At 46.9% G+C, this 17,718-nt stretch overlaps 1 protein-coding gene across 4 annotated transcripts in view; it reads left to right on the top strand.

Annotated features, from left to right (window-relative positions):
- Window positions 1-1,648: 1,648 nt before the first annotated feature.
- The window catches only part of braf (B-Raf proto-oncogene, serine/threonine kinase), a 51,376-nt gene continuing 35,306 nt past the window's right edge, over window positions 1,649-17,718 (top strand). For 3 of the 4 annotated variants that reach the window (XM_090201405.1, XM_090201407.1, XM_090201408.1), the window contains exons 1-3: window positions 1,681-1,873; window positions 9,686-9,787; window positions 11,972-12,259. In XM_090201405.1, the coding sequence (XP_090057531.1) occupies window positions 1,718-1,873; window positions 9,686-9,787; window positions 11,972-12,259 (546 nt within the window). In that variant the 5' untranslated portion in view covers window positions 1,681-1,717. Of the gene's footprint in view, window positions 1,874-9,685; window positions 9,788-11,971; window positions 12,260-17,718 lie in introns of all 4 variants that reach the window. The other variant, XM_090201406.1, reaches the window with a different exon arrangement.

A 17,718-nucleotide genomic window follows, 5' to 3' on the forward strand; every position in this document is an offset into this window, starting at 1 on the left:
CACAACCATCATTAATTATCAACAATACTATACCACCACTACCACAACCATCATTAATTATCAACAATACTATACCACCACCACCACCACTACCACAACCATCATTAATTATCAACAATACTATACCACCACCACCACCACTACCACAACCATCATTAATTATCAACAATACTATACCACCACTACCACAACCATCATTAATTATCAACAATACTATACCACCACTACCACAACCATCATTAATTATCAACAATACTATACCACCACCACCACCACCATCATTAATTAAACGGATATCATTACCATCACCCCAACTACTCGTACCACTATTAGGCATAATAATCACAACCCTAATAATAATTAAGTTAATTATTCAACGTCTCCCAGGCTTTGGGAGGCAAATACAGTGCCTTGCGAAAGTATTCGGTCCCCTTGAACTTTGCGACCTTTTGCCACATTTCAGGCTTCAAACATAAAGATATAAAACTGTATTTTTTTTTGTGAAGAATCAACAACAAGTGGGACACAATCATGAAGTGGAACGACATTTATTGGATATTTCAAACTTTTTTAACAAATCAAAAACTGAAAAATTGGGCGTGCAAAATTATTATGCAAGAGGAGTCGTTGCTCCTTCATTCACCTATGAGTATTTGTTGTTTTTCCTTTTAATAAGATCAAATGTGGAATAAAGGTAGTAATTTCTACGAATAATGAATCTCTTGGCGAGGATTATATTTCTCACAGTAAAGGAGAAAGTGCATCTCTGTCTCTACCTCCCCTGTCGTGCAGTGACCACATACACGCTCCTCTTTGGGTCGCCATGTCTTTTAATGTCTGCCCAGATTCTATGTCAATCGGAGGTCACTCAGCCTGTACTTGTTAAGGATCTGTCTCTGCTTCGTATCTCTGACAGAGTAGAGAAAATCAATTTCAATTTCAATTTAAGGAGCTTTATTGGCATGGGAAACGTGTGTTTACATTGCCAAAGCAAGTGAAGTAGATAATAAACAAAAGTGAAATAAACAATACAAATGAACAGTAAACATTACAGTCACAGAAGTTCCAAAATAATAAATACATTTCAGATGTCATATTATGTATATATACGGTGTTGTAACGATGTATAAATAGTTAAAGGGACAATAAATATACATAAATATGGGTTGTATTTACAATGGTGTTTGTTCTTCACTGGTTTCCCCTTTTCCTGTGGCTACGTTGGTCTCCATTATAAATACTCGTCGCCTAGCGGACGAAACAATTTTAGCCCTCTCTGTTCGCCTTTTTACCTCTCTGGTCTAGCTGAGATTTTAACTACTGGAGTTAAAATCTCAGCTCGGGTTTGGTTAGCCTGTCTGTGTATGATGGTAGACCTACAAAGGTTGGTGCTATACATTTGTTTTGTGGTTAATGTGTTTTGTATTTGGTTGCGTTTCATTTTGCAGGTGCACTTGATGCAGTTGTAAGCTACTAATCAGTAAACAAAATCAAATGCGGTCACTGAAACAAATTAAATACTCGTTATTGACATGATAAAACAATAGAAATAGTCACTGACACAGAACGGAGGAAAGTGGTACCCTGATTTCCTCGTGTACCCCAAAACCATCACATCCCGGTGCTTTACTAGCCAGCTAGCTACATTTCTTGAATCTGTCTCCCCCTCCTGTCTCCTCTCCTCGATTATTTTCCACTCAGCTGATCGCAGTTTAAAATGGCGGCGTTGAGTAACGCCGAGTCCCCACCGCCCGTCTTCAACGGTGACACGATGGACCGAGACCCGGAGCGGGAGCGGGGACTGGAGGAGCTGGGAGCCTGCCTGGACCCCGCCTGTTCGGTGGGGATCCCGGAATGTCCGCAGGACGAGGAGGTATGGACCGGGGAGACGGGGGTGAAGCTGGGCATGGCGAGACGGGGGTACCGAGTGGAGGTTGCTGGATGGGGATCTTTAGGAAACACCGGCTGTAATATGGATCGTGGGGATGCATTGCAGGGGGCGAGATGATGCACTAAAATGAAAATGATTTCCATCACTAACGTGTCCTTCGTCCTCTTTGTATTTGCCGTTATTCCTTAAGGTACATTTTGCGTTAGACTACATCGATCACGTTAGATTTGTGTAATAGTACGCTGACGGCAGTGTTTATTTCAGGCCTGCCTATATTTCATTTGGTTTTCGAGTTTTTTTTCTCTCTCCAGCAGGTCTCTCTCTCTCTCTCTCTCTCTCTCTCTCTGCGGCGGCTGCATCCCAGCTCTCTGTTCGCTACCTGGCACCGTTTGACTTCAACGATCTACCGCGTACGGCTTGATAATACATCGTTTTATATCGATATAGCTAACGGACAAACTTGTATTGATATTTATGAACAATTCATCAGGGATTTTCGTCAATTCGATGCAGAGAACCCCATCGTGGGCTGTCGACGGGAGCTGATATGTCTGTGCAAAGATCGGCTTTGTTTTGGTTGATAAAATGTACATTATTTTACATTATAGATCCAATGTTATGGAGGTTCATGCAGAATTATTAGCGCACGAATATTAATAGCTATACACTAAGCTAGGCCTCTTCCATCATCATGGCTCAAATGATATGCTCCTAGCTAACGTTACATTTATGTAAAGTTAAAACATTTTTCAACAGCTATTTAAAAACATATTTTTGCTTTCAATGCAAGAAGGCCTGTATCGAAGACGTGCAATTCAAATAAAGAACATGATGCAACAGTCAAAAGGTATTTTGTGAGTGACATATCAAACGTATCCAATTGACCATAATATAAATTAATGCCAAAATCACAATTGCATCATTAGTCAAATAGAAAAAGTTGTAAATTGTGCAACTAGCCAAACCAAAATCCTCAATCAATTCCCTGTCAGCTTAACTTTGGGACCTTGAGTAACCTGCTGTTGATACTAGTGGTTTCTCTGGTTACAGTAGAACTCATAAACCAATTCACCTGGGATCCAGGTAATTACATCAATAAGTAGGCCAAATTAGTCAGATTTTTTTTAAAGGTATACTCAGGTAGCTAAACTTTCTCCTTCCCAAAAGTGCTTGACTGTTATTGTATGCCTTCTCAATAAATACAATATCTTTATTGTCTGTTGAAATTTTGTCCACGCGGGATATCTGCAAATCTTCAGGATATCTTCCAAGCTTAGTGAATAATATTGGCCCCCATTCAGCAGTCAACAGAATCCAAATAGAATCAAACAGAATTCAAATAGAATGCAAATAGAATCAAACAGAATTCAAATAGAATCCAAATAGAATCAAACAGAATTCAAATAGAATGCACATAGAATCAAACAGAATTCAAATAGAACAGTTAGACAGGCTCCAGAACTTTGGCTACTAGTAAGTATTTTTGAAACCTCCAGCTTTGGGCAGGATGTGTCAATGTGTAGATCATACAAGCATAATCTATGCGCAAGAATTAGTCTTACCTCAATTAGCCACGGAATCCCGAGTTTGAAAGCAACAGTATTTCTGGAAGCTGTGCTGCTCCACCCCTCCTCCCACATGGGCTAGCCCCCTAGCAATTTGATTTCTAGCCAATGAGCTTCAGCCCCTCGCCCTTTTGAGTGACAACGAATCAAGATGCAGAGTGGAGAGAGTAATGACATATATCTGTTCCGATGTGACGTAGTCCGCCATTTTATCGAGAACCACTATTGGCTAGTGAGCGTTTACCTTCAGAACTACTGGCTAAAAAGTACAGGAGAATCTCTTTTAATGGTCAGAGAATCAGAGAATGTAATTGAATTTGAATTCTGTCCTTTTTGATCACAAGTCATATTGCCCCCAAACAGTAAAACATGGTCCAGACGGAGGCCAATTAGAGTCCAGAGGTGTCACAGCCACCTGCCCCAGATATACACATGATGTGCGCATTTGGAGTTATTTTCATGGAACAGTTCTCGCCGGCCTCACGTTTCTATCCACAGTTTTTATGCAAGTAGTCATACCGTATTAAAAGTGGGAGTTTCTCCCATTCTTCTCTGCAGATCCTCTCTGTCAGGTTGGATGGGGAGCGTCGCTGCACAGCTGTTTTCAGGTCTCTCCAGAGATGTTTGATCGGGTTCAAGTCTGGGCTCCGGCTGGGCCACTCAAGGACATTCAGAGACTTGTCCCGAAGCCACTCCTGCGTTGTCTTATCTGTGTGCTTAGGGTCGTTGTCCTGTTGGAAGGTGAACCTTCGCCCTAGTCTGAGCGTCCTGAGCACTCTGGAGCAGGTTTTCATCAAGGATCTCTCTGTACTTTGCTCCGTTCATCTTTCCCTCAATCTTGACTAGTCTCCCAGTCCCTGCCGCTGAAAAACATCCCCACAGCATGATGCTGCCACCACCATGCTTCACCGTAGGGATGGTGCCAGGTTTCCTCCAGACGTTACGCTTGGCCTTCAGACCAAACAGTTCAATCTTGCTTTCATCAGACCAGAGAATCTTGTTTCTCATGGTCTGAGAATCTTTAGGTGCCTTTTGGCAAACTCCAAACGGGCTGTCATGTGCCTTTTACTGAGGAGTGGCTTCCGTCTGGCAACTCTACCATAAAGGCCTGATTGGTGGAGTGCTGCAGAGATAGTTGTCCTTCTGAAAGTTTCTCCGATCTCCACAGAGGAACTCTGGAGCTCTGTCAGAGTGACCATCGGGTTCTTGGTCACCTCACAGACCAAGGCCCTTCTACCCTGATTGCTCAGTTTGGCGGGGTTGCCAGCTCTATGAAGAGTCTTGGTGGTTCCAAACTTCTTCCATTTTAAGAATGATGGGAGGGCACTTGGGGACCTTCAGTGCTGCTGACATTTTTTGCTCCCCTTCCCCAGACCTGTGCCTCAACACAATCCTGTCTCGGAGGTTTACGGACAATTCCATCGACCTCATGGCTTGGTTTTTGCTCTGACATGCCCTGGCAACTGTGGGTCCTTTTTATATAGACAGTTATGTGCCTTTCCACATCATGTCCAATCAATTGAATTTACCCCAGCTGGACTCCAAGTTGTAGAAACATCTCAAGGATGATCAATGGAAACAGGATGCACCTGAGCTCATTTTCGAGCCTCATAGCAAAGGGTCTGAGTACTTAAGTTAATAAGCTATTTCTGTTTTGTTTTTAATACATTTCTAAAAACTTGTTTTGGCTTTGTCATTATGGAGTATTGTGATGTTATTATGGGGTATTGTGATGTCATTATGGGGTATTGTGATGTCATTATGGGGTATTGTGATGTCATTATGGGGTATTGTGATGTCATTATGGGGTATTGTGATGTCATTATGGGGTATTGTGATGTCATTATGGGGTATTGTGATGTCATTATGGGGTATTGTGATGTCATTATGGGGTGTTGTGTGTAGATTGCGGAGTATTTAAAAAAAATGTTTAATCAATTTTAGAATAAGGCTGTAACGTAACAAAATGTGGAGAAAGTCAAGGGGTCTGAATACTTTCCGAAGTCACTTTACATATATTTATAAATTAATTTGTGCTCATAAAGAATGTGTACGGTACTCAAACCACTCAAGATTGATCAGAGTATCAAACTCTTACGATCATTTCAATGAGACCATTTCAATGAGACTCCTAAAATGCTAGAAATGATTTGGTTGGGCTTTTCAAGACAGCCCTATGGTTTGTGTGACTGGTTATTTTAGGATCCATGGCCCACGGTAGAGACACTGGTTTATCAAGCATTTTCTCACATAGAACATGTTCTTTCTAACTGAAGCCCCTGAAGAGGAATTGGTTTGTTATGGTGGGATACTGTCTATACATAGACGAGTGATGCGTGGTTATGGTGGGATACTGTCTATACATAGACGAGTGATGCGTGGTTATGGTGGGATACTGTCTATACATAGACGAGTGATGCAGGGTTATGGTGGGATACTGTCTATACATAGACGAGTGATGCAGGGTTATGGTGGGATACTGTCTATACATAGACGAGTGTTGCGTGGTTATGGTGGGATACTGTCTATACATAGACGAGTGATGCAGGGTTATGGTGGGATACTGTCTATACATAGACGAGTGTTGCATGGTTATGGTGGGATACTGTCTATACATAGACGAGTGATGCGTGGTTATGGTGGGATACTGTCTATACATAGACGAGTGATGCAGGGTTATGGTGGGATACTGTCTATACATAGACGAGTGTTGCAGGGTTATGGTGGGATACTGTCTATACATAGACGAGTTATGCATGGTTATGGTGGGATACTGTCTATACATAGACGAGTGATGCAGGGTTATGGTGGGATACTGTCTATACATAGACGAGTGATGCATGGTTATGGTGGGATACTGTCTATACATAGACGAGTGATGCAGGGTTATGGTGGGATACTGTCTATACATAGACGAGTGATGCAGGGTTATGGTGGGATACTGTCTATACATAGACGAGTGATGCAGGGTTATGGTGGGATACTGTCTATACATAGACGAGTGTTGCAGGGTTATGGTGGGATACTGTCTATACATAGACGAGTGATGCGTGGTTATGGTGGGATACTGTCTATACATAGACGAGTGATGCAGGGTTATGGTGGGATACTGTCTATACATAGACGAGTGATGCATGGTTATGGTGGGATACTGTCTATACATAGACGAGTGATGCAGGGTTATGGTGGGATACTGTCTATACATAGACGAGTGATGCAGGGTTATGGTGGGATACTGTCTATACATAGACGAGTGATGCAGGGTTATGGTGGGATACTGTCTATACATAGACGAGCGATGCAGGGTTATGGTGGGATACTGTCTATACATAGACGAGTGATGCAGGGTTATGGTGGGATACTGTCTATACATAGACGAGTGATGCAGGGTTATGGTGGGATACTGTCTATACATAGACGAGTGATGCAGGGTTATGGTGGGATACTGTCTATACATAGACGAGCGATGCAGGGTTATGGTGGGATACTGTCTATACATAGACGAGTGATGCAGGGTTATGGTGGGATACTGTCTATACATAGACGAGTGTTGCGTGGTTATGGTGGGATACTGTCTATACATAGACGAGTGATGCATGGTTATGGTGGGATACTGTCTATACATAGACGAGTGATGCAGGGTTATGGTGGGATACTGTCTATACATAGACGAGTGATGCATGGTTATGGTGGGATACTGTCTATACATAGACGAGTGATGCATGGTTATGGTGGGATACTGTCTATACATAGACGAGTGATGCATGGTTATGGTGGGATACTGTCTATACATAGACGAGTGATGCAGGGTTATGGTGGGATACTGTCTATACATAGACGAGTGATGCAGGGTTATGGTGGGATACTGTCTATACATAGACGAGTGATGCAGGGTTATGGTGGGATACTGTCTATACATAGACGAGTGATGCATGGTTATGGTGGGATACTGTCTATACATAGACGAGTGTTGCAGGGTTATGGTGGGATACTGTCTATACATAGACGAGCGATGCATGTATATGCATTTTGTCTGGTTGTTGTGTGGAAGACATGGCTCCCAGGGTGGAGAGGAGACTGACCCCCCGCTCTCCCAGGGTGGAGAGGAGACTGACCCACCCCCGCTCTCCCAGGGTGGAGAGGAGACTGACCCCCCCCCCGCTCTCCCAGGGTGGAGAGGAGACTGACCCCCCCCCCGCTCTCCCAGGGTGGAGAGGAGACTGACCCCCCCGCTCTCCCAGGGGAGAGGAGACTGACCCACCCCCGCTCTCCCAGGGTGGAGAGGAGACTGTAGTGGGAACTGACCCCCCCTCTCCCAGGGTGGAGAGGAGACTGACCCCCCCCCCCCCCCCCGCTCTCCCAGGGTGGAGAGGAGACTGACCCACCCCCTCTCCCAGGGTGGAGAGGAGACTGACCCCCTGCTCTCCCAGGGCGGAGAGGAGACTGACCCCCCCCCCCCCCTCTCCCAGGGTGGAGAGGAGACTGACCCCCCCCCCCCCTCTCCCAGGGTGGAGGAGGAGACTGACCCCCTGCTCTCCCAGGGTGGAGAGGAGACTGACCCCCCCCCTCTCCCAGGGTGGAGAGGAGACTGACCCCCTGCTCTCCCAGGGTGGAGAGGAGACTGACCCCCCCCTCTCCCAGGGTGGAGAGGAGACTGACCCCCCCCCCCCGCACTCCAGGGTGGAGAGTAGACTGTGCTCTGGTCTATAGTAGTGGACTATATAGGGAATAGGGTTCTGGTCTATTGTAATGCACTATGTAGGGAATAGGGCTCTGGTCTATAGTAGTGTACTATATAGGGAATAGGACTCTGGTCTAAAGTAGTGCACTATATAGGGAATAGGGCTCTGGTCTAAAGTAGTGCACTATATAGGCAATAGGGCTCTGGTCTAAAGTAGTGTACTATATAGGGAATAGGGCTCTGGTTTAAAGTAGTGCACTATATAGAGAATAGGGCTCTGGTCTATAGTAGTGTACTATATAGGGAATAGGGCTCTGGTCTATAGTAGTGTACTATATAGGGAATAGGGCTCTGGTCTAAAGTAGTGCACTATATAGGGAATAGGGCTCTGGTCTATAGTAGTGGACTATATAGGAAATAGGGCTCTGGTCTAAAGTAGTGCACTATATAGGGAATAGGGCTCTGGTCTAAAGTAGTGCACTATATAGGAAATAGGGCTCTGGTCTAAAGTAGTGCACTATATAGGAAATAGGGCTCTGGTCTATAGTAGTGTACTATATAGGGAATAGGGCTCTGGTCTAAAGTAGTGCACTATATAGGGAATAGGGCTCTGGTCTAAAGTAGTGCACTATATAGGAAATAGGGCTCTGGTCTAAAGTAGTGCACTATATAGGAAATAGGGCTCTGGTCTAAAGTAGTGCACTATATAGGGAATAGGGCCCTGGTCTAAAGTAGTGCACTATATAGGGAATAGGGCTCTGGTTTAAAGTAGTGTACTATATAGGGAATAGGGCTCTGGTCTAAAGTAGTGCACTATATAGGGAATAGGGCCCTGGTCTAAAGTAGTGCACTATATAGGGAATAGGGTTCTGGTCTAAAGTAGTGCACTATATAGGGATCTGGTCTAAAGTAGTGCACTATATAGGGTTCTGGTCTAAAGTAGTGCACTATATAGGGTTCTGGTCTAAAGTAGTGCACTATATAGGGTTCTGGTCTAAAGTAGTGCACTATATAGGAAATAGGGCTCTGGTCTATAGTAGTGCACTATATAGCGAATAGGGCCCTGGTCTAAAGTAGTGCACTATATAGGGAATAGGGCTCTGGTCTAAAGTAGTGCACTATATAGGGAATAGGGCTCTGGTCTATAGTAGTGCACTATATAGGGAATAGGGCTCTGGTCTATAGTAGTGCACTATATAGGGAATAGGGCTCTGGTCTATAGTAGTGCACTATATAGGGAATAGGGCTCTGGTCTATAGTAGTGCACTATATAGGGAATAGGGTTCTGGTCTAAAGTAGTGTACTATATAGGGAATAGGGCTCTGGTCTAAAGTAGTGTACTATATAGGGAATAGGGCTCTGGTCTAAAGTAGTGTACTATATAGGGAATAGGGCTCTGATCTAAAGTAGTGCACTATATAGGGAATAGGGAACACTTCGAGGACCAATGTCTATAGTCACCATCTCTGTCAATGTAATTAGGCTATATAACGGTATGATGTGACGTTCATAATTAAAGTGTGTGTGTGTGTGTGTGTGTCCTCTTAGATCTGGAATATCAAACAGATGATCAAGCTGACCCAAGAGCACTTAGAGGCACTACTGGACAAGTTTGGAGGAGAATGTAACCCCCCGTCCATATACCTTGAGGTGAGTTACCCTGTGAGGAGGAGGATGTACCCCTCTGTCCATATACCTGGAGGTGAGTTACCCTGTGAGGAGGAGGATGTACCCCTCTGTCCATATACCTGAAGGTGAGTTACCCTGTGAGGAGGAGGATGTACCCCTCCGTCCATATACCTGGAGGTGAGTTACCCTGTGAGGAGGAGGATGTAACCCCCCGTCCATATACCTGGAGGTGAGTTACCCTGTGAGGAGGAGGGTAACTCCTTTTATGTTTGAGGTTCTTGAAAGTAGCCACCCTGTGCCTTGAAGACAGCCTTGCACACTCTTGGCATTCTCTCAACCAGCTTCATGAGGTAGTCACTTGGAATGAATTTCAATTATCTTGTGTGCCTTGTTAAGTTAGTTTGTGGAATTTTTTCCCTTAATGCGTTTGAGCCAATCAGTTGTGTTGTGACAAGTTAGGGGTGGTATACAAAAGATAGCCCTATTTGGTAAAACACCAAGTCCATATTATGGCAAGGACAGCTGAAATAAGCAAAGAGAAACGACAGTCCATCATTACTGTAAGACATGAAGGTCAGTCAATACGGAACATTTCAAGAACTTTGAAAGTTTCTTCAAGTGCAGTCTCAAAAACCATCAAGCGCTATGATGAAACTGGCTCTCATGAGGACCGCCACAGGAATGGAAGACCCAGAGTTACCTCTGCTGCAGAGGATATGTTCATTAGAGTTAACTGGCTCTCATGAGGACCGCCACAGGAATGGAAGACCCAGAGTTACCTCTGCTGCAGAGGATACGTTCATTAGAGTTAACTGGCTCTCATGAGGACCGCCACAGGAAAGGAAGACCCCGAGTTACCTCTGCTGCAGAGGATATGTTCATTAGAGTTAACTGGCTCTCATGAGGACCGCCACAGGAAAGGAAGTCCCAGAGTTACCTCTGCTGCAGAGGATACGTTTATTAGAGTTAACTGGCTCTCATGAGGACCGCCACAGGAAAGGAAGACCCCGAGTTACCTCTGCTGCAGAGGATACGTTCATTAGAGTTAACTGCATCTCAAATTGCAGCCCAAATAAATGCTTCACAGAGTTCAAGTAACAGACGCATCTCAACATCAACTGTTCAGAGGAGACTGTGTGAATCAGGACTTCATGGTTGAATTGCTACAAAGAAACCACTACTAAAGGACACCAATAAGAAGAGACAGTATTGTTGGGCCAGAAACCACTACTAAAGGACACCAATAAGAAGAAGAGACTTGCTTGGGCCAAGAAACACAATGGACATTAGATTGGTGGAAATCTGTCCTTTGGTCTGATGAGTCCAAATTTGAGATTTTTGGTTCCAACCGCCGGGTCTTTATGAGACCAGAGTAGGTGAACGGATGATCTCTGCATGTGTGGTTCCCACCGTGAAGCATGGAAGAGGAGGTGTGATTGTGTGGGGGTGCTTTGCTGGCGCCACTGTCTGATTTATTTCGATTTCAAGGTGTCTTAACTAGCATGGCTACCACAGCATTCTGCAGCGATATACCATCCCATCTGGTTTGGGCTTAGTCCCACTATCATTTGTTTTTCAACAGGACAATGACCCAACAGACCTCCAGGCTGTTGTAAGGGCTATTTGACCAAGAAGGAGAGTGATAGAGTGCCGCATCAGATGACCTGGCCTCCACAATCACCTGACCTCAACCCAATTGAGATAGTTTGGGATGAGTTGGACCGCAGAGTGAAGGAATACAAGTGCTCAGCATATGTGGGAACTCCTTCAAGACTGTTGGAAAAGCATTCCAGGTGAAGCTGAGAGAATGCCAAGAGTGTGCAAAGCTGTCATCATGGCAAAAGGTGGCTACTTTGAAGAATCTAAAATATATTTTGATTTTGTTTAACACTTTTTGGGTTACTACATGATTCCATATGTGTTATTTCATAGTTTTGATGTCTTCACTATTATTCTACCATCTAGAAAATAGTAAAACGTGGAATGAGTAGGTGGTGTCCAAACCTTTGACTGGTTATGGATGGATGGATGTTTAAAAAATGTGTGTATTGTCTCTGTAGGCCTATGAGGAGTACACCAGTAAGCTGTGTGTGTGTTGTCTCTGTAGGCCTATGAGGAGTACACCAGTAAGCTGTGTGTGTGTGTTGTCGCTGTAGGCCTATGAGGAGTACCCCAGTAAGCTGTGTGTGTGTGTTGTCTCTGTAGGCCTATGAGGAGTACACCAGTAAGCTGGACGCTCTGCAGCAGAGGGAGCAGCAGCTCCTGGAGGCCATGGGGAACGGGACTGACTTCTACTCCTCCTCCCCTACGCCTCCTTCCCTCCTGGATGGGGGTTTGAGCTGTTCTGGGGGATCCGGGGGCACCCAGTTCCTTCTCCCCTCCGCCCCCAACACCCTGGCTGTCCTCCAGACCCCTACAGACGGACGGGCCAATCCCCGCTCCCCTCAGAAACCCATCGTCAGGGTGTTCCTGCCCAATAAACAGCGGACCGTGGTGAGTAAGGGGTGGTTATAATACATATACCTCCTGGTGTAGAAGGTGGGAGGGGTTAGGGTGGCTGTGGGCGGGGTTAGGGTGGGAGGGGTTAGGGTGGCTGTGGGAGGGGTTGGTGTAGGCTGTGGGAGGGGTTAGGGTGTGAGGGGTTGGTGTAGGCTATGGGAGGGGTTAGGGTGGCTGTGGGAGGGGAGAGTTAGGGAGAGATATTAGACAATAGTTGGGGAGAGATGGCCTGTTTTAATTATATTAGACAGTAGTTAGGGAGAGATGGCCTGTATTGATGACACTAGACGGTAGTTAGGGAGAGATGGCCTGTATTGATGACACTAGACGGTAGTTAGGGAGAGATGGCCTGTATTGATGATATTAGACAGTAGTTAGGGAGAGATGGCCTGTATTGATGACACTAGACGGTAGTTAGGGAGAGATGGCCTGTATTGGTGATATTAGACAGTAGTTGGGGAGAGATGGCCTGTATTGATGATATTAGACAGTAGTTGGGGAGAGATGGCCTGTATTGATGATATTAGACAGTAGTTAGGGAGATGGCCTGTATTGATGACACTAGACAGTAGTTGGGGAGAGATGGCCTGTATTGATGATATTAGACAGTAGTTAGGGAGATGGCCTGTATTGATGACACTAGACAGTAGTTAGGGAGAGATGGCCTGTATTGATGACACTAGACAGTAGTTAGGGAGAGATGTCCTGTATTGATGACACTAGACAGTAGTTGGGGAGAGATGGCCTGTATTGATGACACTAGACAGTAGTTAGGGAGAGATGTCCTGTATTGATGACACTAGACAGTAGTTAGGGAGAGATGTCCTGTATTGATGACAGTAGTTAGGGGGAGATGGCCTGTATTGATGACATTGGACAGTAGTTAGGGAGAGATGGCCTGTATTGATGACAGTAATTAGGGAGAGATGGCCTGTATTGATGACAGTAATTAGGGAGAGATGGCCTGTATTGGTGATATTAGACAGTAATTAGGGAGAGATGGCCTGTATTGGTGATATTAGACAGTAGTTAGGGAGAGATGGCCTGTATTGGTGATATTAGACTGTAATTAGGGAGAGATGTCCTGTATTGATGATATTAGACAGTAGTTGGGGAGAGATGGCCTGTATTGATGACATTGGACAGTAGTTAGGGAGAGATGGCCTGGGCCTCTGCCTTGCAGGTGGCAGCGTACTCTCATTAGACAGTAGTTGGGGAGAGATGTCCTGGGCCTCTGCTGTGCAGGTGGCAGCGTACTCTCATTAGACAGTAGTTAGGGAGAGATGTCCTGGGCCTCTGCTGTGCAGGTGGCAGCGTACTCTCATTAGACAGTAGTTAGGGAGAGATGTCCTGGGCCTCTGCTGTGCAGGTGGCAGCGTACTCTCATTAGACAGTAGTTAGGGAGAGATGTCCTGGGCCTCTGCTGTGCAGGTGGCAGCGTACTCTCATTAGACAGTAGTTAGGGAGAGATGTCCTGGGCCTCTGCTGTGCAGGTGGCAGCGTACTCTCATTAGACAGTAGTTAGGGAGAGATGTCCTGGGCCTCTGCTGTGCAGGTGGCAGCATACTCTCATTAGACAGTAGTTAGGGAGAGATGTCCTGGGCCTCTGCTGTGCAGGTGGCAGCGTACTCTCATTAGACAGTAGTTGGGGAGAGATGTCCTGGGCCTCTGCTGTGCAGGTGGCAGCGTACTCTCATTAGACAGTAGTTAGGGAGAGATGTCCTGGGCCTCTGCTGTGCAGGTGGCAGCGTACTCTCATTAGACAGTAGTTAGGGAGAGATGTCCTGGGCCTCTGCTGTGCAGGTGGCAGCGTACTCTCATTAGACAGTAGTTAGGGAGAGATGGCCTGTATTGATGACAGTAGTTAGGGAGAGATGTCCTGGGCCTCTGCTGTGCAGGTGGCAGCGTACTCTCATTAGACAGTAGTTGGGGAGAGATGTCCTGGGCCTCTGCTGTGCAGGTGGCAGCGTACTGTCATTAGACAGTAATTAGGGAGAGATGGCCTGGGCCTCTGCCTTGCAGTTGGCAGCGTACTCTCATTAGACAGTAGTTAGGGAGAGATGTCCTGGGCCTCTGCTGTGCAGGTGGCAGCGTACTCTCATTAGACAGTAGTTAGGGAGAGATGTCCTGTATTGATGACAGTAGTTGGGGAGAGATGTCCTGGGCCTCTGCTGTGCAGGTGGCAGCGTACTCTCATTAGACAGTAGTTGGGGAGAGATGTCCTGGGCCTCTGCTGTGCAGGTGGCAGCATACTCTCATTAGACAGTAGTTAGGGAGAGATGTCCTGGGCCTCTGCTGTGCAGGTGGCAGCGTACTCTCATTAGACAGTAGTTAGGGAGAGATGTCCTGGGCCTCTGCTGTGCAGGTGGCAGCGTACTCTCATTAGACAGTAGTTGGGGAGAGATGTCCTGGGCCTCTGCTGTGCAGGTGGCAGCGTACTCTCATTAGACAGTAGTTGGGGAGAGATGTCCTGGGCCTCTGCTGTGCAGGTGGCAGCGTACTCTCATTAGACAGTAGTTAGGGAGAGATGTCCTGGGCCTCTGCTGTGCAGGTGGCAGCGTACTCTCATTAGACAGTAGTTAGGGAGAGATGTCCTGGGCCTCTGCTGTGCAGGTGGCAGCGTACTCTCATTAGACAGTAGTTAGGGAGAGATGGCCTGGGCCTCTGCTGTGCAGGTGGCAGCGTACTCTCATTAGACAGTAGTTAGGGAGAGATGTCCTGTATTGATGACAGTAGTTGGGGAGAGATGTCCTGGGCCTCTGCTGTGCAGGTGGCAGCGTACTCTCATTAGACAGTAGTTGGGGAGAGATGTCCTGGGCCTCTGCTGTGCAGGTGGCAGCGTACTCTCATTAGACAGTAGTTAGGGAGAGATGTCCTGGGCCTCTGCTGTGCAGGTGGCAGCGTACTCTCATTAGACAGTAGTTAGGGAGAGATGTTCTGGGCCTCTGCTGTGCAGGTGGCAGCGTACTCTCATTAGACAGTAGTTAGGGAGAGATGGCCTGTATTGGTGAAATTAGACAGTAGTTAGGGAGAGATGGCCTGTATTGATGACATTAGACAGTAGTTAGGGAGAGATGGCCTGTATTGATGACATTAGACAGTAGTTAGGGAGAGATGTCCTGGGCCTCTGCTGTGCAGGTGGCAGCGTACTCTCATTAGACAGTAGTTAGGGAGAGATGGCCTGTATTGATGACATTGGACAGTAGTTAGGGAGAGATGTCCTGGGCCTCTGCTGTGCAGGTGGCTGCGTACTCTCATTAGACAGTAGTTAGGGAGAGATGTCCTGGGCCTCTGCTGTGCAGGTGGCAGCATACTCTCATTAGACAGTAGTTAGGGAGAGATGTCCTGGGCCTCTGCTGTGCAGGTGGCAGCGTACTCTCATTAGACAGTAGTTGGGGAGAGATGTCCTGGGCCTCTGCTGTGCAGGTGGCAGCGTACTCTCATTAGACAGTAGTTAGGGAGAGATGTCCTGGGCCTCTGCTGTGCAGGTGGCAGCGTACTCTCATTAGACAGTAGTTAGGGAGAGATGTCCTGGGCCTCTGCTGTGCAGGTGGCAGCGTACTCTCATTAGACAGTAGTTAGGGAGAGATGGCCTGTATTGATGACAGTAGTTAGGGAGAGATGTCCTGGGCCTCTGCTGTGCAGGTGGCAGCGTACTCTCATTAGACAGTAGTTGGGGAGAGATGTCCTGGGCCTCTGCTGTGCAGGTGGCAGCGTACTGTCATTAGACAGTAATTAGGGAGAGATGGCCTGGGCCTCTGCCTTGCAGTTGGCAGCGTACTCTCATTAGACAGTAGTTAGGGAGAGATGTCCTGGGCCTCTGCTGTGCAGGTGGCAGCGTACTCTCATTAGACAGTAGTTAGGGAGAGATGTCCTGTATTGATGACAGTAGTTGGGGAGAGATGTCCTGGGCCTCTGCTGTGCAGGTGGCAGCGTACTCTCATTAGACAGTAGTTGGGGAGAGATGTCCTGGGCCTCTGCTGTGCAGGTGGCAGCATACTCTCATTAGACAGTAGTTAGGGAGAGATGTCCTGGGCCTCTGCTGTGCAGGTGGCAGCGTACTCTCATTAGACAGTAGTTAGGGAGAGATGTCCTGGGCCTCTGCTGTGCAGGTGGCAGCGTACTCTCATTAGACAGTAGTTGGGGAGAGATGTCCTGGGCCTCTGCTGTGCAGGTGGCAGCGTACTCTCATTAGACAGTAGTTGGGGAGAGATGTCCTGGGCCTCTGCTGTGCAGGTGGCAGCGTACTCTCATTAGACAGTAGTTAGGGAGAGATGTCCTGGGCCTCTGCTGTGCAGGTGGCAGCGTACTCTCATTAGACAGTAGTTAGGGAGAGATGTCCTGGGCCTCTGCTGTGCAGGTGGCAGCGTACTCTCATTAGACAGTAGTTAGGGAGAGATGGCCTGGGCCTCTGCTGTGCAGGTGGCAGCGTACTCTCATTAGACAGTAGTTAGGGAGAGATGTCCTGTATTGATGACAGTAGTTGGGGAGAGATGTCCTGGGCCTCTGCTGTGCAGGTGGCAGCGTACTCTCATTAGACAGTAGTTGGGGAGAGATGTCCTGGGCCTCTGCTGTGCAGGTGGCAGCGTACTCTCATTAGACAGTAGTTAGGGAGAGATGTCCTGGGCCTCTGCTGTGCAGGTGGCAGCGTACTCTCATTAGACAGTAGTTAGGGAGAGATGTTCTGGGCCTCTGCTGTGCAGGTGGCAGCGTACTCTCATTAGACAGTAGTTAGGGAGAGATGGCCTGTATTGGTGAAATTAGACAGTAGTTAGGGAGAGATGGCCTGTATTGATGACATTAGACAGTAGTTAGGGAGAGATGGCCTGTATTGATGACATTAGACAGTAGTTAGGGAGAGATGGCCTGTATTGATGACATTAGACAGTAGTTAGGGAGAGATGTCCTGGGCCTCTGCTGTGCAGGTGGCAGCGTACTCTCATTAGACAGTAGTTAGGGAGAGATGGCCTGTATTGATGACATTGGACAGTAGTTAGGGAGAGATGTCCTGGGCCTCTGCTGTGCAGGTGGCTGCGTACTCTCATTAGACAGTAGTTAGGGAGAGATGTCCTGGGCCTCTGCTGTGCAGGTGGCAGCATACTCTCATTAGACAGTAGTTAGGGAGAGATGTCCTGGGCCTCTGCTGTGCAGGTGGCAGCGTACTCTCATTAGACAGTAGTTGGGGAGAGATGTCCTGGGCCTCTGCTGTGCAGGTGGCAGCGTACTCTCATTAGACAGTAGTTAGGGAGAGATGTCCTGGGCCTCTGCTGTGCAGGTGGCAGCGTACTCTCATTAGACAGTAGTTAGGGAGAGATGTCCTGGGCCTCTGCTGTGCAGGTGGCAGCGTACTCTCATTAGACAGTAGTTAGGGAGAGATGGCCTGTATTGATGACAGTAGTTAGGGAGAGATGTCCTGGGCCTCTGCTGTGCAGGTGGCAGCGTACTCTCATTAG

The sequence above is a fragment of the Oncorhynchus mykiss genome, chromosome 15 (genome assembly GCF_057628025.1).
Source record: "Oncorhynchus mykiss isolate SJ-2025 chromosome 15, ASM5762802v1, whole genome shotgun sequence".
Lineage (NCBI taxonomy): Eukaryota > Metazoa > Chordata > Actinopteri > Salmoniformes > Salmonidae > Oncorhynchus > Oncorhynchus mykiss.